The 20,707-nt window shown below is 47.7% G+C and overlaps 3 protein-coding genes across 5 annotated transcripts; 2 read left to right on the top strand and 1 right to left on the bottom strand.

Moving 5' to 3' along the window:
* The first annotated feature begins 530 nt into the window (after nucleotides 1-530).
* TNF (tumor necrosis factor) lies at nucleotides 531-3,179 on the top strand. 2 transcript variants are annotated; one of them, XM_037151356.2, is made up of 4 exons: nucleotides 531-872; nucleotides 1,388-1,421; nucleotides 1,610-1,657; nucleotides 1,985-3,179. In XM_037151356.2, the coding sequence occupies exons 1-4, from the start codon at nucleotides 687-689 to the stop codon at nucleotides 2,404-2,406; spliced, it is 690 nt and encodes a 229-aa protein (XP_037007251.2). In that variant the 5' UTR covers nucleotides 531-686; the 3' UTR covers nucleotides 2,407-3,179. The 2 variants fall into 2 exon arrangements, with proteins under 2 accessions (XP_037007251.2, XP_037007250.2); XM_037151355.2 differs by having other exon boundaries at nucleotides 1,385-1,421.
* A 9,524-nt stretch (nucleotides 3,180-12,703) lies between these two features.
* On the bottom strand, nucleotides 12,704-14,634 carry LTB (lymphotoxin beta). Of its 2 annotated transcripts, XM_037151362.2 has the most exons (4): nucleotides 14,408-14,586; nucleotides 13,991-14,042; nucleotides 13,720-13,791; nucleotides 12,704-13,293 (listed from the first exon to the last, which is right to left on the bottom strand). In XM_037151362.2, exons 1-4 carry the CDS (start codon nucleotides 14,567-14,569, stop codon nucleotides 12,851-12,853), a joined length of 729 nt encoding a protein of 242 aa, XP_037007257.2. In that variant the 5' UTR covers nucleotides 14,570-14,586; the 3' UTR covers nucleotides 12,704-12,850. The 2 variants fall into 2 exon arrangements, with proteins under 2 accessions (XP_037007257.2, XP_037007258.2); XM_037151363.2 differs by lacking the exon at nucleotides 13,991-14,042 and having other exon boundaries at nucleotides 13,205-13,293; nucleotides 14,408-14,634.
* Nucleotides 14,635-19,159: 4,525 nt separating this feature from the next.
* On the top strand, nucleotides 19,160-20,357 carry LST1 (leukocyte specific transcript 1). The gene is made up of 2 exons (XM_053667437.1): nucleotides 19,160-19,184; nucleotides 19,779-20,357. The coding sequence occupies exons 1-2, from the start codon at nucleotides 19,160-19,162 to the stop codon at nucleotides 19,973-19,975; spliced, it is 222 nt and encodes a 73-aa protein (XP_053523412.1). The 3' UTR covers nucleotides 19,976-20,357.
* The last annotated feature ends 350 nt before the right edge of the window (nucleotides 20,358-20,707 follow it).

Genomic DNA, 20,707 nt, shown 5'->3' with positions numbered 1-20,707 from the left:
TCCCTCAGCTCTTTCTGACTTCAGGGATCCAAACTCATGTCTCAGGACCCAGCACAGCTTCCCCCCTTTTTCTCACTATCAAGGACTCGGCTTTCTGAAGCCCCTTCCATTCCTAGTTCTGTCCCTATGTGAGTCCTCTCTGAAAATCAGAGGGACACAGGCCACAGCCCTGGTCCCCAAAAGGAATGAAATCAATGGGAATTAGGTCAGAGGGGGACAGGGTTCAGCCTACAAGGTCCTACAGTCACAGCGGTAGGGGGCCAACGAGCCCCTCTCAGAATCCAAGTGGGGAGGGTGGGGAGTATCCCTGATGCCTGGGTGTCCCCAACTTTCCAAATCCCCACCCCCGCAATGGAGAAGAAACCGAGACAGAAGATGTAGGGCCCACTACCGCTTCCTCCAGATGAGCTCATGGGTTTCTCCACAAAGGAAGTTTTCCGCTGGTTGAATGAGAGCCTTTCCCCGCCCTCTTCTCCTCAGGCGTATAAAGGCAGCTGTTTGTACAGCCTGCCAGCAGAAGCTCCCTCAGTGAGGACAACAGGGGACCAGCCAAGAGAGAGAGAAGCAACTCCAGACCCCCTGGAAGTAATCTCTCAGACGACACAGCTCCCAGAGAAGCAGCCAGGTGACTCTCTCCCTCCGACACCATTTCCCAGCTAGACGTGAGCCCTTCTGGAAAGGACATCATGAGCACTGAAAGCATGATCCGGGACGTGGAACTGGCTGAGGAGGTGCTCCCCAAGAAGGCAAGGGGTCCCCAGGGCTCCAGACGGTGCTTGTGCCTCAGCCTCTTCTCCTTCCTCCTTGTGGCAGGAGCCACCACACTCTTCTGCCTCTTGCACTTCGGGGTGATCGGCCCCCAGAGGGAAGAGGTGAGTGCCTCACCAGCCTGGGCTCCTTCTCCCACCCCGAGAAAAATGGGGGAGACGGAGGGTGAGAGAACACTGGAGAAAGATGGGAAGGCAGAAAGAGAAATGGAGAGAGATCAGGGAAGACAGAAAGATGGAGAGATAGAATATCCGTCACCTGGAAGGTGCTAACTAAACATTTGTTGAATGAATGAATGAGCAAGAGATAAACATATATAAAGAGAGATATGTAGAAAGATGTGGGGTGTGGGTAGAGAGATAGGAAGAAAACAAGTGATATGAATAAAGAGATAAGGGAGATATGAAAGAGTGGTGAGGGAAGGAGAGATAAGGAAAGATGAAGACAGAATGTCTGGCATGTGGAAGGCACTCAACAAAAGATTGTTGGATGAGTGAATAGACAAACGAAGAGAGAAAAGTAGACACATCAGACGGAGACACCCACTAGATAAGTAGCCAGCTGTTTCTATCTAGAAATGACTTGCTCTGATTCTAATCCTCCTCCTTCTCCCCAGCAGTTCCTAATTGGCCCTTCACTGGCTCAGACCCTTGGTAAGTGTCTCCAAATCCCCTCTCCTACTTCTGGGTTTGGGTAGAGTTGGGGGTTAGTCCTAGGATGGTAGCAGTGGGGGAATTTAGACTTGGGGCTTGGGGAGATGAGGAATGGAGGTCAAAGTAACAGGGTATTTTTTTTTTTTTTGGAAGCTTAAGAATCTCATCTTTTCTTCTTTCCTCTTCAGGATTATCTTCCCGAACCCCAAGTGACAAGCCTGTTGCCCACGTTGTAGGTAAGAGTTCTGAGGACATGTCTAGGGAATGAAGAAGCAGGTGGGCTGAGGAAGAATAGGGTTTGGGGGCTGAACCCAAGCTGAAGGTAGACAGACCTTGGAGACAGTATGAGAAGAACTTACTGAATTCAAGGGGAGGGTGAAGAAACACCATAGGCCTTGCAGGGTATAGTCAGAACCTCATGGCCTGATGGGATATGGGAAGACAGAGAGAGGGGACAGACACAGGATGTGGGGGGTGGGCAGAACTTGAGGGCCAGGATGTGGAGAGTGGAACTGACAGGTTCACACTGACTCACCTCTCCCTCTTTCTCTCCCTCCCTCCAGCAAATCAGCAAGCTGTGGGGCAGCTGCAGTGGAAGAATCAGGTGGCCAATGCTCTCCTGGCCAATGGTGTGCAACTGACAAAAAACCAGCTGGTTGTGCCCTCGGACGGGCTATACCTCATCTACTCCCAGGTCCTCTTCAAGGGCCAAGGCTGCCCTCCCACCCATTTGCTCCTTACCCACACCATCAGCCGCTTTTCCGCCTCCTACCCCCAAAAGGTCAACCTCCTCTCTGCCATCAAGAGCCCTTGCCAACGGGAGACCCCGGAGGGGACTGACGCCAAGCCCTGGTATGAACCCATCTACCTGGGAGGGGTCTTCCAGCTGGAGAAAGATGATCAACTCAGCGCCGAGGTCAACCTGCCCGACTATCTCGACTTTGCTGAATCTGGGCAGGTCTACTTTGGGCTCATTGCCCTGTGAGGGAGCAGGATGTCCATCCCAGTCCATCTTAATCTCTTTATCAACCTTTCCTTCCAACCTCTTCATCCCTTCTGGTTTGAAAAGGGAATTAGTGGCTCAAGGCCAGCCCGAGCTTAGAACTTTAAACACTTAGAAACCTAGGATGCACGAATGTGCTGCCTGGACAATGGGGCACTGGCCACCACCCAGCGTTCGAACGAGGGCTTCCAGAATGCAATGGGGGCCTCAGGTTTGGATCTATGAATCCAACCTAGGTCACCTGGAATGTGGAGCCAGAACACTTCAGAACATCCCTTGAGAGCTTACCTACAAATTGACATAAGTGGACCTCAGGCCTCCATGGCCTCAAATGTTTCCAGAAGCTTCCCTGAGATGGAAAGCCCAGCCCCTTCTCCTGTGGAGCCAGCTCCTTCTATTTATGTTTGCACTTGTGATTATTTATTATTTATTTATTATTTATTTATTTACTGATGAAAGTTATTTATTCGGGATGCTGGGTGTCCTGGGAGACCCAGTGCAGGGGTTGCCTTGGCTCAGACATGTTTTCTGTGAAAACGGAGCTGAACTTTAGGCTGTTGCCACCTGGCCTCTCAGCCTCTGTGCCTCCTTCTGCTTGTGTTTTGAAAAAGTATTTATCTGATCAAGGTGTCTAAACAATGCTGATTTGGTGACTAACTGTCGCTACATCACAGAACCTCTGCTCCCCAGGGGAGTTGTGTCTGTAATCGCCCTACTGGTCAGTGGCGAGAAATAAAGTGTGCTTAGAAAAGAAACATGGTCTCTTTCTTGGAATTCACTCTTCATTGGGGGTGGGAGGCTGCTCCCTGAAGTCCTCTTCCACCAGGCTTAAGATCCTTGAACCCAGTCTTAACTGCCTGGACAGTGGGGCTCAGGAAAACCCTACATAAAACAAAGCTTAAGCCAGATATGCCCCGCCCCCAGGAAACTGAAGCCTGAACCTAATTACCTTTCCCTCAGGGACATGGGAATTTCCAACTCAGGGAATTCCAAACCAGAGGGGAAGTCCTGCAGCTCAGGTGCTCAGGTGAGATTTCCGGCTGTTGCCTGGGAGGGAGGACGGGGAGGAGTCATATTCTCTGACACCTAAATCATAGCCAAGGGACTTCCAGACATTCAAGCATCTGGAGTCCAAATCACCCTCTGGGGGCCCTCCAGCCAACCCTTGCCTGAACCTGTGCCACCTGAACCAGTCACTGAACCTCATCTATCAGGTGGAGATAAGAATGCCCATCACCTACGGGAACACAAGAGAAGACACAAGCTACCTCAGGGCACTTAGCACAGCACGTGGCATAGTAGGTACTCAGTGAATTCTGGCTTTTTTCCTTTATTTGGCCCCCAGCTATTCTATCCCCTTCCATCTCTCAGTGGGAGGAATTGAAGAGATAGAAGAAAATAACAAACTAGGAATAAGATGTGGGTGAAGGGTTCATATGCCGGTTTGGTCTCACTGATTTTCTTGGCAACTGATGAGGGGAGGGATGTGAGGTGGGTGAGTTGGCAAGAGAAAAGCACCTCTTACCCCCAGGAGGCTCTTCTGGGCACAGTCACAAACAAATATTAAGTCAGAAATGAAGGCCCAGAGAATGTGAGCCCACACTGGGCTCAGAAGCTGGGCTTTCTCCCCTGCCACTGAGAAATAACATGAAGAAATAAAATGGAGTCGCAATTGTCAAGACACTAAATTACTAAAATCAAGTAGGTTGAGGCCTGAGGAAACAATTCTATTCTTGTTTTAACTAGCCTGAGAACTTAAACTTTTGAACTTTCCTTTCCTGTGTCGATGCTTAGATATACATCAAACCTTCTGCCTGATAAAACTCTGACTACCCCCTGAAGGGCTAAGGAAAGACTGTTCATGTATCCAGACTACCTGATAACCAGTCTCCAGAACACTGGTCATCTAGAACTTTACCATCTCGGACCAGTCCAGAGACTAAGAATGCAGAACTGACTCTTCTCAAGAATGTACTGTTTGCTGTAAGAACCCTCAGCTTTCCTTTCTTCCTCAGAACACTCTGCATATTGTGTGGTGGCGTTTCTTTTTTTCCACTTTGCAAACCCTAAAACCTTTGAATAATTCTTTATCATTTATTACTAGCAAAGCCTTCTGCTACATTTACACTCACTCGACATTATGGGGGCAGCAGTGTGATCCGAAAAACACTCTGCTGCAATCCCCGTGTCGCCACTGGATTGCTCAAGCAAGGTAGCTGTTTGAGCCCTCTGTGCTCTGTCATCTCCGTGACAGTTCTGGGATTCCGGTGGTGCGTTCTCTGAGTTCTGACCCTTCTTCCTTTGGTTGAGGTTCAGAGCTTATATTCTTTAGTCTTCTGGTACCTGTTTTTGTCATGGGATGTCCAAATTTGCCTCAAAAGGACAGTCCCCAACTGGAACACCAGCTATATATATGTTCAAAACTGATGATTTATTCTCAATTAAGTTATTATCCCAAAGGATCACATATACAAAAGATAACTTAGAACAGCAGTGGCCACTTTATGTGTTTAGTTTATTTATTTATTTATTTATTTATTTATTTATAATACTTTATTTTATTTTTAGATTTTTTTAAGAGAGAGAGAGGGAAAGGGAGGGAGAAAGAGAGAGAGAGAAACATCAGTGTGTGGTTGCCTCTCGCACATTTCCTACTGGGGATCTGGCCTGCAACTCAGGCATGTGCCCTGACTGGGAATCGAACTGGCAACCTGATGCAGACCCCAGCCCACAGGGTCCATATGTTGTAGATGCGACAAACAAATTCACACAGACTGCAGAAGTCCTGTGGAGAATAAGGGATGGCACGGCCACTCCCTGAGTGAGAGAGGACCCCAACCCTTGTGTGGACAAGCTTTTATTGCTTTTCTGGGCGCATTACATTCAGGATGGTCCTCATTTACTATGCACAGGTTCCCCTTAGGTGGTTACCTTTTACAGATAACAAAGGAGAGGAAGTTGCTAATTACTACAAAGAAAAAGGATATTTGCAAACGCAAAGGAAAAAGTGGTTGAACTGGTTACACTCCATCCTTGGGAGGTTTAGCATAGATTTTAGAAGTTACTTTAAAGATATGCAGTAAACATTTGCTGCCTCAATTCAGGGGAAGGGAGTTTTAGCAAAAGTAAGTCTCAAAGCAGCCTAGGTACAATGCAGGCCTGATTCCCCATGGGAGAACCAATCCATGGGTTCGGCTTCCTGTGTGCTGATGGGCACCTGTCGGCTTTCTGTTAGGGTTGGGCTACATTCACCATGCCATGAGGAATGGTTCCCTATAAGTGACCCTTTTGTTCCTGGCAACCCTTTGGTTCGTGGGCTGGCACTCAATCCACTGAGCCACATTAGCCAGGGCTATTTATTTATTTTTAAAGATTTCTTTCGCCCTGGCTGGTGTAGCTCAGTGGATTGAGCTCGGGCCTGCAAACCAGACAATCGCGGTTCGATTCCCAGTCAGGGCACATACTGGGGTTGCAGGCCAGTTCCCTGCAGGCCAGTTCCCAGCAGGGGATGCATGAAAGGCAACCATACATTGATGTTTCTCTCTCTCTCTCCTTCTCTTCCCCTCTAAAGATAAATAAATAAATCTTAAAAAAAAAAGATTTTTTCTTATTTATTTTTAGAGAGAAGAGAAGAGAGGGAGAGAAACATTGATTGGATGTCTTTCACATGCCCCCAAATGGGGACCTGGCCCACAACCCAGGTATATGCCCTGACTAGGAATCGAACTGGTGACCTTTTGGCTCGCTGGCCAGCACTCAGTCCACTAAGCCACCCCATCCAGGGCCACAGTGGCTACTTCAGAGATTTTTAAAAATTGATTGATTGATTGATTGATTGATGAGAGACAGAAACATCAATTTGGTTTTCCACTTATTGATGCATTTGTTGGTTGATTCTTGTATGTGCCCTGACTAGAGATCAAACCTAAAACCTTGGCATAGTGGTACGGTGCTCTAACCATCTGAGCTACCCTGCCAAGCCGAGGGATCTTTTGAAATTCCAAAATTAGTGACTTTGCATGCACAATTGGAAAACCTTAGAAATGTTAAACAGGCTGAATTTAAAGTAGTTTTCAATTGGTATTTAGAAGACTCAGAAAGTAAATGATTCAAAGGTAGCCTAGCCCTGGCTGGTATAGCTCAGTAGGTTGAGCACAGGCTGTGAACCAAAGGGTTGCCAGCTCAATTCCCCATCAGGGCACATGCCTGGGTTGTGGACCAGATCCCGGGTGGGGGTTGTGCAAGAAGCAACCACACACTGATGTTTCTCTCCCTCCCTTCCCCTCTCTCTAAAAACAAATAAATAAAATATTTTAAGTAATTAATTTAAAAGAGCTCTAAAAGGATTTTAAAAGAAATATTGCCCATTTGAACAGATGCTTCAAAATTTTTTACTTTTTCTCCCCACCAGAACCTGATATTTCGAGTAATTTAATGACTCTATGATCAGAAATTTGGCAAAATTGGAAGCTAAAGATTCAAAGCTTCACGGGAATTTTTTTTTAAATCCTCCTTCTCTAAACTAAAATAAAACTATGTACACAGAGGGAAAGAAGCAAATTAGGAATGATGTAGTTGAACAGGTAGCTCAATCTATGATGCCAGATAAGTTAAAACCCAGTATGGGGGAAGTTGAGAGCAACTGACCTTATCCTACAAATCTTTGTGAGACCGAAAATGCAGCTCCAGAAGCAGGGCGAATCCACCTGTCTTTATCGTCCTCAGTCCCTAAGATTGAGACACGAGAAAGAGAAATGTGTTTTTTTTTTAAGCACAAACTGCTGCTCTGATTCCAAAACTCCATGCCAAGAACAAATACAAATCTTAATTGTTTTATCTACAAATATTAGTAAGAAAAGGCCTTAGCCATCTAAAAAATTAACTTATAAATTAGTGGGGTTTTGCCTTATTGTACTGACTCATGGCTGAAATTTTGAAAACAAAACTATTAGGTCTTTGTTTGCATCTGTCTGTATGTTCATGTATGTTGTGTGGTATTTTTTATCTCTGGATAGTACTACTAATTTGGATAAGAGCTGTGTTTACCTGGCTTAAAGAAATTAAATGCTTAATTAAAATTAAAAACTAATTTTAATTTTTATTTAACTTTTAATTTTAATTAAAATTAAAAACGAATCCAGCTTTCACCAGTGTGGCTCAGTTGGTTGAGTGTTATCCCACAAAGTGAAAAAGGTCGGCATCAGGTTTGATACCTGGTCAGGACACAGGCTTTGAATTCGGTCCAGGATCAGGGTACTTACAAAAAGCAACCAATCAATGTTTCACTCTGACATTGATGTTTCTCTCCCTCTCTTTCTCTCTCCCTTCCCCTCTCTAAAAATAAATGAATAAAATATTAAAAAAAAAAAAAAAAAGAAACTCTTGGCTGGTGTAGCTCAGTGGATTGAGCGCGGACCTGCAAACAAAGATTGTGGTTCGATTCCCAGTCAGGGCACATTGCCTGGGTTGCAGGCCAGTTCCCAGCAGGGGATGCATGAGAGGCAACATACATTGATATTTCTCTCCCTCTTTCCTTTCCCTCCCCTCTAAAGATGAGTAAATTTTTTTAATCTTAAAAAAAAAGAAATACTCTTTTTTTAAATTTTAATTAATTTTATTTAGTTATTTTTCAAGTACAGTTTTTTGTCTATTTCTCCCATCCCAGCCTCCCCCACCCCTTGCTCCCCACCTCCCTCCCATTTCAACCCCCCTTAGTTCTCGTCCCTGTGTCCTTCCTATTTGTTTCTCCAAATCCCTCCCCCTTTTTCCCCTTAACTTCCGTTCCTACTCCCCTCTAGTCACTGTCCCCTTGTTCTCTATTTCAGTGTCTTTGTTTTTTAAGAAATACTCTTAAAAAAAAAAAAGAAACTAATCCAAGTGTTTTTTTCAGGATAAAGTGCTCTGGGAAGGTATTTGATATTAAAACTGGTTTGAGCCCTGACTAGTGTAGCTCAGTGGACTGAGTGCAGGCTGAGAACCTAAGGGTCACTGGTTTGATTCCCAGTCAGGGCACATGCCTGGGTTGCAGGCCAGATCCTCAGAAATGGGCATGCGAGAGGCAGCCACACATTGATGCGTCTCTCCCTCTCTTTCTCCTTCCCTTTCCCTCTCTCTAAAAATAGATAAATCCTTAAAAAAATTTTTTTTAAAATTGGTTTGAGTTTGATTTGGTTAAATAAACATATTTTTACAGTTATCAGAATTATGTACAATACTTCTATTTTACCTGGGTTTATTAGTTAAATAAGTTCACACTGTCTCCGTTGCAAAATTTATCAGCAAGAAAAATAACTTCATAGAATAAAATTTTCAAGTAACCTAAACAAATTATTGAGAACAAGTAAAATAAATAGATGTAAGTGAGTTAAAAGTTTTAGGTGAAATTTTCAGCAATATTTATGTTTTATGGTATATTTACTTAAATAGTTTATCAAAATCATTTTGGTAACTTGTATCCCAGAGTTTTGCCAAGTTAAGTTAAACAATGATTCAAGTTAAATTCATTAACTGTCTACATCATTTCCCAGTAAGATAAAATACTAAAATATTAATCGTTAAATAAGTCTATCTACTTTTGACTTCTTATTACAGAGAAACTAAAAGATAAATTTGGATCTGCTAATGAACATGTGTCATACTTTGGTGAGGAAGCATATGATATCTAAAATTTATGAAATGTATTTACCAGTAAAAAACACTACATTTCCAGAGGTTAGGAAATATATTCATAAATTTGCCAATCTACAGAATGCTAATTGCTTACTTTTCAGTTGTCATTAGAAATTAAGGTTTTGCTCTGGCTAGCGTGGCTCAGTGAATTGAGCACTGGCCTATGAACCCAAAGGTTGCCAGCTTGATTCCCAGTCAGGGCACGTGCCTGGGTTGCAGGCCAGGTCCCCAGTTGGGGGCTTGTAAGAAGCAACTAATCGAAGTATCTCTCATACATTGATGTTTATCTCCCTCTCTCCCTCCCTTCCCCTCTCTCTAAAAATAAATAAATATTTTTTAAAAAAGAAATTAAGGTTTCTAAGGGTTAAGAATTCTAATTACTATGGAAGGAAATAACATAAATGTTCAGGAAAAGAAGATATAAGGCTTGGAAATGCCTTTTAAAAAACTTTTTTTTATTGATTGTGTTTACAGAGACAGAGAGGAAGCAGGGAGAGAAAGAGAGAGAGAGAGAAAGAAATGCTAATGTGTTGTTCCACTTATTTGTACAGTTGTTGCTGCTTCTTGTATGTGCCCCAACCAAGGATTGAACCTGAGATCTTGGTGTATTGGGACAATGTTTTAACAAACTGCGTTACCTGGCCAGGGCCTGGAAATGCATTTTTTTTTTGAAATGCATTTTTTAAGAAATTGAAAAGAAAATAGTTTGTACTAAAACATATTGATTATTTGTGAATGACTAAAAAGAGACAAGCTAAGAGGGACAAGGAAAATTGTGAAAGGTTTGTGAATAAGAAAACTTGAGAAAGAAATTTTACATGTGGTCAAGCTAAATAAAATTAAAATGAGTTTAATTAAGTAAATGAATTTATTATTTTTTAGACTTTATTTATTTTTAGAAAGAAGGGAAGGAGAAAGAGAGGAAGAGAAACATCAATGTGTGGTGGCCTCTCACATGCCCGGAAGTGGTTGACCTGGCCCACAACCCTGCACGTGCCCTGACTGGGAATCAAACTGGCAACCCTTTGGTTTGTAGGCCTATAGGAGACCGTTCTTTGTGGCATGGGCCCAGCTCCCACTCGGAAGGCCAGTGGAAAGTGAGGTCTGATGCACAGGACCCACGCCCACCAATACGTTCTCCTGTGGGGAATCAGGCCTGCATTGTACCAAGACTGCTTTGAGACTTGCTTTTTGCTGAAACTTCCTCACCCTGAATTGAGGCAACAAGTATCTCTCTAAAAATAAATAAATATTTTTTAAAAAAGAAATTAAGGTTTCTAAGGGTTAAGAATTCTAATTACTTACTGTAACTTCCTAAAGTCTGTGCTAAACCTCCCCAGTATGTAGTGTAACCAAGGGCACTTTTGCCCTTGGTCTGCAACATCCTTCTCTTTGAAGTAATTAGCATCATTCTTTCTCAGAATGATGATGAACCCTTGCAGGGTTCTCAGAAGCCTTAACTAGGTGAGTAAAGAAGGTTGCTTCCTGGCAGGTGCACAAATCTCAATTACTCAAAGAGAGAACCTCACCCAAATATAGAGGTACTGCAGATGATGTCTGATGGCAAGTCCTTGCCTTGACTTTTCTGGCCTCAGGAGCCTTTAAAGTTCAATCTGAAGATTCCTTATGAAAAATTCCAGCAAAGCAGATGTAAAGGAGCCTATGTGGTTACTTACCATTCCTGCTGCTCATATGTAGATAATAGGCCAACTTGATTGAAACTAGACTTATTTCACAAACAAATTAGTCTTGGCTACATGTGGTAAAAATTAGGCTTATTTTAGAGAGAAAAATCACTGAGGACTAAAACTGCCCCTTTTCCAAAGCCGTACAAGTGAAAGTGGGGCAACTTGATAAAAACTTCAGAGAAATCACTATGACAGCTCACATATGGACAGCCTTTATGCCTGTTGCAGGAAAAAAGACATTAAAATTGAAAACCAAGAGAACTACCAGACCCTTGCATGCCTGCCTCTGCTCCATCTGAAGGTGACTCGAGCCAGACATCTTCAAATCTTCTCCACTGGCTGCCTTCAGAACGCACAGACTGGGATTACAGTTGGTTTCAATCACTAAGCATTGTTTTCCTTTTGTTTCCATAGAGATGCCTCTCATGAAATACCTAATTATTTTCACTAGAGGCCTAATTTTGGGAGTTACCTCATCATGGCCTCCTAAAATGAGAGACAACTGTTTAACTGAACTCACCTATTCTCGGGACTGAAACTGGTTTCTAAAACTGACATCTAATAGCCCTGGCCACTTAGCTCAGCTGGTTAGAATGCCCCACTGATAGGCCACGGCTGCAACCCAGTCTAGGTACATTCAAGAATTGACCAATAAATGCATAACTAAGTGGAACAACAAATAGAGGTTTCCTTCTCCTCTCCCTACTCTAAAATCAACTTTTAAATAAAATAAATAAAACTGATAAATAATAACAATAATATCTTAATTGGTCCTTTCCTAATGCTTCAATCTAAAAATTGGCACAAATATTGAGCTGAGTATAAACTCATATGGCAAGCATGTCTCTGGCCCATATTTTCCCTCTGAGGGGCATGATGGACCCAAGGAAAGCACTGCTACCTTGGCATCAAGGGACTTTAAAATGTTTTGTTTAATCTACAATGTTTTCTAGGAGAAAAATCCTAACCAAAAGAGAAAATGAAGAGTAGAGTGAAGAAATAAAATGAGTCACCAGCAGGCAGAGGAAACCCATGCGGTGTGCTGCACGGGTGGGGTGACCCACTGGGGTGACCTCGGTAGGGCCTGGAGTCCCCCTCTGCCTCCTCCAGCCCAGGGCTGAAAGTCACTTAGGGGGGGAGAAGGCTGCTGTTACTCACCCCAGGCCCCCACATTCGCCCATTCAAAGGAAGGAGACCTGAAGTGTGAAAGAGGGGTGAGAACCTTCCATCCCCACAACAGGCGGCATCAGATTTTCCTCCTCTCCTTCTCCCCAGGTTCTACATGGTGTCCTCAGACACCACCCCCACACCGTCTCTCTCTCTCTCTCTCAAACGCCCTCCCAGCTTTCTCCTTTAGCCTCCTCCCTTCGCACCCCATGAGCTGTTACTTTTGCTCCTTGGAAGGAAAGTTGACTCTGGGGTAGTGGTGAAAGGGCCTGCAGGTTCCCGGCAGGGCAGAAGTGCTGGGCCCTTGAAGCCTCCAGTTCTCAGCCAGTTTCAGGGGTCTTCTGGGGCTGGGCCTTTCTGAGTAGTGCTTGCCTTCCCCTGTAATGACCCCTCTCTCAGTGTTGGAGGGACCCAAGAGAAGAGTACAGTGGGGTGGGGTTCGTGTGGCTCTGAGAATCAGGATGCTTGCAGATGCTGGGAGTCTGAGGTGCTCTTCCTTCTACCCTCCAACTAGGCCAATGCTGAGACAAGGCCATTCAGAGGCAGAGGGTGGGTGGGACTACAGACCTCCATTCCAGGAATCGGCCCCCATACAATATGTTATGAATTGTTTCAAGTATCCAGTAAAACACGAGAGAATATTTAACCAACCCTTATTTCAAGCATCCAGAAAAACACAGAGAACATTTAACCAACTTTGTGTGGCTGCCCTGAACCGAGGCATGTTAGCATGTCAGCATCTGTATGGGCAGCACTAAAGCTTAACATTCTTTATTTTCATCAGGATCAAAATCAGTTTCCAAACAGCGTCCTGCCTTTCACCCCTGCCACGGGGTCCCTGGTGTCTGGGTCCCCAACAGCTGGGCTGACAGACCCACTCCCACGCTGCAGGGCTGCCATCATCACCCCACCATCACAGCCCCAAAGAAAGTCTTCCCTCTCCTGTAGTCCACCATGTCGGGGTGGCTGATGTTCACGTACACCCTCTCGCCCCTCTGGAGCTGCACCAGGCCGCCGACCCCCACGCTCGTGTACCAGAGCTTCCGGGTCCGGTCCAAGGCTGGGCTCACAGTCTCCACGCCCTCGAGCAGCAGCTCCGGAGTCCTGTGGGGTCCGTAGGCGCCCCGCGCCCGGTACAGCCGGCTGCGCAGCGTGACCGAGCGGTCGACGGGGTCCCGGTCCGCAGGGGGCGCCCGGCCTCGGTAGCCGACCTGGCAGTAGAGGTAATAGAGGCCGTCCCGCGGGAGGGCCAGCCCGTCGGTGCTGGAGAACTGCGCCCCGCTCCTCAGAAACGCCTCTTCTTTCTCCGTCTCCCAGCCCAGACCCTGTCCCTGCGTCCAGGCGCCTGCAGAGAAATGGGCGGGTCGGCTCTCGGGAATCCGTTCCCGGAGGAGCGATTCTGGCCGGGAACTCCCGGGAGGGCGGGCAGAGGGAGAGCGGGGACTTCCAACCCACTGCAGGGACGAGCCGGGAGAGGGCGGGGTAAGGGTGCTGCCTCTGCAATGGGTGCACCTGGGACCTGAGGGCACCTGGGTGTGGGGTGTGGGGTGTGGGGCGCTGCGCTGGGGAGGAGATCCAAGCCGGGTTTTGCCTGCTCCAAGAGGGAAGCAAGAAGCTGGAACGCGGGGCTGGTAGAAGGGTGGGCTTGTTAGGGGCGAGAGGTGGTGAATTGAGTTAGACCCAGAGCACTGCAATGACGGAGCAAAGGGGTTCTAACAATGAAGGAACAGAACTGGCCCCCTTGGACTATTCAGATCTACGAGACCCTTACCTATGAGGTGAGCAGCTGGGAGCCTGAGGCTGGGATCTGTTTCTGCTTCCTGCTCAGACAGCTCCTGGGACCCTGAAAGGGACGAAGAGTCCACGATTGGGATGGGGCGCTACCCAGGCATGGTCACCCTGAGAAGACAGGGCGGCAGGGCCCAGGGATGAGGCACCTGGATTCCTGGACTAAGAGTAGGAGAGCATCTGGGGGTGCAGAGGGGTGAGAGCTGGGAGTCCCTGAGGAGCTGGAGCTGGGAAAGGAGATGATCTGCTCTTACCCAGTCGCTGCTGGGCCTTTGCTCGTGCCCCTGGGTCAGTGGTCTCCGTTACCTGAGTGGGTGGGGTCACAGTGGCCAGAATTCAGTCTCAGCTGATGCCAATCCCACCCCTCCCAGTCCAACAGCCATCTCCCTGGCAGGGGAGCAGTCAAGGTAGATACACTTGGACAGGGAGACTGAAGCCTAAGTATTTCTTGGGAAGAGGAAGGAGACAGAGAGACAACCAGGAAGGAGCCTGGAGACATCAGGACACAACAGCATCACAGGAACATGGAAAGAGCCAGCAAAGAGGAGAACCAGAAATCCCTGCCAGAGACAGCCAAGCCAGCTGAGCAGGTGACACAAGAGACCTCAGGCATAGCCAGAAATAAGTGAGCATGAGCAACAGCCCTCTGGGTACTTGTTGCAGCCACTCACCAGTCCTCCTTGCTTCTGGGACACCACAGCCAGCACAGCCAGGACAGTGATAGGCACAGCCAGCAGTAAAGTCACCAGGGAAGTGGTTCCTGCCACAGCCAGCAGGAGGCAGCCCTTCCCCCGGGGCCTCCTCCCCCAGCCTTCCAGCCCCAGTGCCCCCATTGAGACTGAGCCAGGGCCAGGGGAGGGGGGCTTTCATATCTCAGGGGTGGGGCCCACCCTCCCCATAGACCCACACACCTGCTTGGGACTTTCCACACACCCCTGCTCCCCTCACCCAGCTTCCTGTTTACACAGAGCTGGGGTGGGGCAGCTGGATGCTGGGGTTCCTTGAACTGGGGAAGGAGTGGAGGTGGAGAGACAGGCTTTCAGTGTAGATCCGGAGGGGGTCTTAGAGATCTTCTGGCTCAGTAGGGAAGGAAACTGAGGCGCAGGCAGAGCAGGGAGATTGCAGAAAAGTCTGTCAGCAAAGCTGCAATGAGAACACAGAACTCCCAATATCCAGTGCATCCTGCAGGCTTCTGCACCCCAGAGGTGGGTGCTGGAGAGAAGTCTGCACCCACAGCCCTGCCTGATGTCAAGAACTAGGGTCTTGAGGGATGGACGTCCAGGTCCCTAAGAAGAACATTTTCCCCACACTGGACTGACCTCCTCCATTCCTGTCTCCCCCACCCCCCAGAGCTGAGTCCACAGCAATGGCAGCTGAAGGGGGTCTCACTGAAGAGGGATGGAATGAGCATTACCTCCCTGGCTGCAGAGTACACACGAGAAGGCCATAAGGCATGTCCTCAAAGAGCTTGCAGCCCAGAATGAGCCCCATCCATTGAGTAGGTGATGACTAAATGTTTATGAACAGATGAAGAAAGGACAAATGAATGAGTAAGCAAGACCAGGCAGCACAGATCAAACGAATGTTAGCACAGACCGTGAAGTAGGAGTTGAGGGAAAGACCAGGTCCAAGGAAGTTATAGGTGGTTGCAGATCATCTCCCTTTCTCAGTGGCATCTCTGTATGTTTGGATAATAATGACAATATAGTTAATAGACAAACAGCACTTAGTATATGCCTGCAACTGATGCATACACTTTATATATAATAATTATTTTAATCCCAATAAAAATCCTGTAAGAGGAAACTGAGGCAGAGAGACATTAGGAACTTGTGGAAAGTCACACAGTAGTGGGGGAGTAGGAATTTGAACCCAGGCAGCCTGGCTCCAGAGCCTTGATCAAAAGACAGTTTAAAACTAAGTGAGTTTAGCCCTGGCTGGAGTAGCTCAGTGGATTGAATGCGGGCCTGGGAACTAAAGGGTTGCAGTTCAATTCCCAGTCAGGGCACATGCCTGGGTTGCAGGCCAGTTCCAGGCAGGAGACGCCTGAGAGGCAACCATACATTGATATTTCTCTCCTTCCCTTCCCCTCTAAAAATAAATAAATAAAGTCTTAAAAAAAAAAACAAAGTGAGTTCAGATTTGTGCATTTCACTACATGTAAACTTTGCCTTCCTCAACTCTTCAAAAGAGAAACAGAGAAACAAATAATGAACTCAAGACAATGCTAAACATGGCAATGGCAAAGGGTTTAGAGATGAAATGTACTGATGTTCGCAACTGTGAAAGGAATAAAAAAATGAGACAGATTGATATATAAGTGATAAAGAAAATATAGAAAAATGTTTAATTGAAGAATCTAGATGATAGAGATATGTTCACTGTACAATTCTTTCCATTTTTTCTATGTTTAAACTTTTTAATGATAAATGTATAAAACTTCCCCAGACTGAATATTGTCCTACTGTCCTGCAAGAAAGAAAAAAAAAAACAATATGAAGGGGGAGGGAGAGGAAATAGCAAAAGGTTTCTGAATTTGGAGAAGAAAATGCAAATGCTCACGGACCCAGGCACCAGATCTCCTCCTGACCCCTTGCCTCCGTGAGTTCCCCAGCCCACCCTCCTCAAGGAAGGGTGTGCAGCCCTCCAGCACACACCTCCCTGACCATCACAGTACCACTGAGAGGGCTTCATCCACAACTCTGTCCAGAGAGCCTCGGACTACTGCCTTTACTTACTTTTGTGCTTAATATCAGAATGCTGCCTCTAGCAAAAGTCCACCTGGATTACCCATCCCTTTTTTCAAAACACCAATTTATCATCAACTTTCTATCCTAGATCTAACAGCAACACTTATGTAGATCTAGTCTGCCTTTGACTTTCCTATTTGTAAATCCATTGGCCAAGCACCCTGCTAGTTAGAGCCTGGAACTCGAGAAGGTGAGTCACCCCCAAACCACCAGAGCTCCCAGTCTGGTGCGGGACCTAGGGTGTGTCCACACACATACACTGAGATCATGAGCTCTCAGTGGATGCAGTTCGAGAAGTAACTGGGAGAAAGTTAATCAGGGAAGGCACCTGGAGGATGGATGCAGTCACTGACTCCTTGCAGGGTCAATAGGATGGCAAGATCTGAGAGGTTACAGGCTTCTCTACAGTCTAAGGAGTCTGAAAGGAAAAATGTCCTAACCCTACCCTCAAAGCCTAACTTCCTGTTCTAATGATGCTGGGGAGGCCTCAAGGCTGGGAGAGAAGTTAAAGCCAGAGAAGGGGCGGGAATGTCATAGGTGGCAACAATTCCTTCCACCCAGGCAGCTATAGCCAGTCTTGAGTTGCCCCACCCAACCCTCAACCCCCTGCAGGCCATAGGCTCTGGGTAAGTTGGAAAGGTGCAGGGGCCCTTGGGGGAGGGTGCGGGACAGGCACACCCCAGAGTAAGATGAGGCTATGGTCAAGAAAGTATAGCTTTGATGTCCCCTTGGCCCTGGAGGAACCCTCTGCCCACCCTCCGTCTCTGCTGCCTTCCAAAATTAAAAACAATCCACTTCTGCCCCTACTGCCTTCTGTGGCAACCTCAGGCCCTCCTCTCCACCTGGGCTTCTGCTCCCGCTGCCCCACACATCCCAGAATTCAGTGCATCTGGCTCTGGGGTGAAGTCAGAGGCCCCCTCTTTGCCTTTAAACAGGAACCAGTGGTTGTAGGACAGGAAGTGCCTGAAGGGAAGTTATGGGGCCCCAGACACTCCTCCATGGCCCATTTCAGCCCTGCAGAATCTGCCCCATAAGAAGCGACTCTTCAAGCTCTCCTGAGTCGCTCTGGGGCTGAAGGAGCAGCCCTCGGGGCCAGGTGGTGCTGGATACTTTTAGGTCACCAAGGTGGCTAAGAAAGGACCGGGAGTCAAAGAGGTCCAATTAAGGGCTTTTGTTTAAGGCCAGACACTGAGATCAGGCGGACTGAGTCCAAGCAGACTACAGCAGTAAGGAAAAGGGCAGAAGGGCTTTTAAGGGTGTATAGCTGCCCCAAGGGAGGGTGGGTCACCCTCCTAATCCACCCTAGGTGTCCAGGGTGTAGGTGTTTGCAAGACAATATCCTCTGATCGGGGATGGCTGATTCGGTGACAAAAAGTCAGGGAGATTTATGGGCCTTCCTTCTGGGAAAAGCTCGAGGGAGAAAGGAGGGCAGTGAGGATTGAACAGGTTTTCAGAAGGATGCAGAGTTATGCCTCAATTGCTTCTGATAACAGGGAATCTCGTGGTTAGTAGTCAGGTATTTAGCTGGTGGCGCATACCTTCTTGGTTATAGCATAGGAGGTGGCTTTGTTCTCGAAGCCCCAGAACATTCTATCAGACGCTTCCCTCCCTACATTTCCACCAGTCCCCGCAGGCATTCCATACTCTTGCTTCTCCTTTTCCATCAACTCCCTTTCTGAACAGAATTTAGAGGTATCCAGTGTTGGGGAGGCCCTTATGGTCAGCCTGGGGCAGGGAAAGGGGATGGGCTCTGGAGCTGGACAAAAATGAACTTGAACCCCAGCTCTGGCACTTCTGGACTGGTTCCTCACCAGGGAGATGGGTACCAGCGCACCCTCCTGTATGCAGTGATGAATGGAAAGTGCCCAGTTCAGGCTGCACAGGAGTGAGGGTACTCAGCCCGGGAAGATTATAACAGAGAATCTGTACTTTCCAGCTGAGGAACTGGAGGCACACAACTCACCCCAGGCCATTTAGGCTGACAGGGCAGGGGCCGGGTTTTCTGGCCTCCAAGCCAGTCTTCAGTCCCCAACCTAATGTCAGATTTGAATGATTCCGTACAGTCAAGGTAACCCTCGCACAGGGTGCAGTGTGTGAAAAGTGGTGTGTGCAGTTCATGAGTAGGTGACCTCTCAGGACCAGCAGTGAGGTGGGCAAGGGACTTCACAGGGATGCCCAGATGCAGTAGGGGTGGCAATGGGAGCCTCTGAGGGATAAGAGGTTTCAGCAGTGAGTGATGTGACCAATGATGGGTGGGTCCCTCTGGTAGGAGGTGAGAAGAATCTTGGAGAGTATATTAGTCTGCCTCTAATTCTGTGGGAGGGGGCGCTGAGGTATCCCCACCAACCAGGAGGATGAGGCAGGCTGAAGAGGGAAAGGGGCCCTCTCACACTCAGTCCTTTTTCCTGCAGACAAATGCCTTTACCTCTACGGCAGCTCAGGGCTGGGAGGGCTCCTCGTTGTGGTTCTGCCCTCCTGTATGTGTTGGCTGTATCGGAGAGGCGAGCCCACCCTGACTTTTGTCAGCACCGCACAGCAATGCCCCAAGGGACCCACACCCACAACCTTTCTAACCGCTTTCCCAGAAGCTCCCATCAACCCTGACACGCCCTGGTGAGGAAGCTGGGAGAGGGAAGGGAAGAGTGTCCAAAAAGAGAGTCCGGGGCTTTGGCCATGGGAACAACAGGCAAATCAGCAAGTGAGGAGCAGACCTGGGGGGGCGGGGCATGGTGGGGGCACAAAGGTTGGGCCACGCTGACCTATTTTTTTCTTCCAGTGAGGAAGCTGGAAAGAAGCTAGGTGAGTGCAGGGGCAGGGAAGTGGGTGAGGGGGCCCCACTAGAGAAGGCTGAGGCTTGAGATGGTGGGGGCCAGGGAAGAGAGAGAAGGCAGGAGCATGAGAGAGTCACTGAGAGAAAAATAAGAGAGAGGCAAAAAGAGAAATAAGAGAATGGGTAGAAGAGATGAAAGAAATGGTGTAGAGATAGGAAAAGGAAGTGAAACAAAAGAGAAAGAGGGGGAGAAATGAGAGAGACAAGAGTGAGAGCAAAAGAGAAAAAAAAAAAGACTGGGAGAAGAGAGAGAGAGAGACACCAAGAGAGGAAGTGAGAGAGAATTAGGGTAAGGGGCGGGGGCAGAGGAGGTGGACAGTGAGACTACAGCGAAAGGGAAATCGGGGGAAGAGCCTGAGCTGAGGGGGCGGGAAGTCGGGGAGGCGGGAGGGGAGTGGGGAGGAGAGACTGAGAAGGCAGTGACGTCAGCAAGTGGGGGTGGGGCAGAAACTCCCGGGGCAGGCTCCGGAGGAAGGCCCCTACTGCCACCTCCTCCTGTCGGCTTCAGCACTGGGCTCTCGGAGCAGGAACTCCACTGTGCGTCTCTGCCAGCGCTGCCCTACTGCAAGCGACCTGACCTTCGCCATCCAGACAGGGAAGGCTCCACGGAGGACCCCAGTACCAACTACGCCTGCATCGCTGAAAACAAACCCACCTGAGAGCCCCAGACACCGCCCTCAACCCAGGCAAAAGTCCTGTGGCTCACCCAGCAAAGGCCGTGGTCTTGAGGCCTCCCACGTCTCAGACTTCTCAGTCTGTCTCAAGTCCCCCCCCCCCATTCATTATGCCCCCCCCATTCAATATGGCCACAATCGGAACTTAATTGACTTACCTTCCCATCCACTCTGGGATTGAGTAGTGACTTATCGGATGAAGAAGGGTCTTTGGGGACCCAAGCTCCCCTGAGGCCAGAACAGAGCATAATAGACCCTGCCCCGCCCCTTATATGCGATTTCGCTTTCTACTATTTCAGTTACCTGCAGGCAGAAAATATTAAATGGAAAATTCCAGAAATAAACGATTCCTAAATTTCAAATTGCACACCATTCTGAGTAGCTTGCTGAAATTTCATGCTGTCCCGCTTCCTCCTGCCTGGTACACGAGTCGTCCGTTTGTGCAGCAAATCCACCCTGGATGCGCTACCCAGCTGCCGTGCGACCAACTGGCTCACAAGCCCAGCTGTCGAGGTGTTGCAGTGCTTGTGTCCAAGTCACCACTACCAAGCCTAACGCTCTGTCACAGGGCCGGTGCCGACGTCATTCACGTCATCCACCTCACTTCATCTCATCACATAGGCAAGCACTGTATCATCTCACATGTCACAAGAAGAAGGGTGAGTACAAGACAATACAATATTTTGAGAGAGGGAGATAGGACATTCATATAATTTT

The sequence above is a fragment of the Artibeus jamaicensis genome, unplaced genomic scaffold, assembly GCF_021234435.1.
Source record: "Artibeus jamaicensis isolate MK-2021 breed Jamaican fruit bat unplaced genomic scaffold, CSHL_Jam_final contig_469, whole genome shotgun sequence".
Classification (NCBI taxonomy): Eukaryota; Metazoa; Chordata; class Mammalia; order Chiroptera; family Phyllostomidae; genus Artibeus; species Artibeus jamaicensis.
The sequence above is the reverse complement of the archived record's forward strand: the minus strand, read 5'-3'. Positions and strand labels throughout refer to the sequence as shown.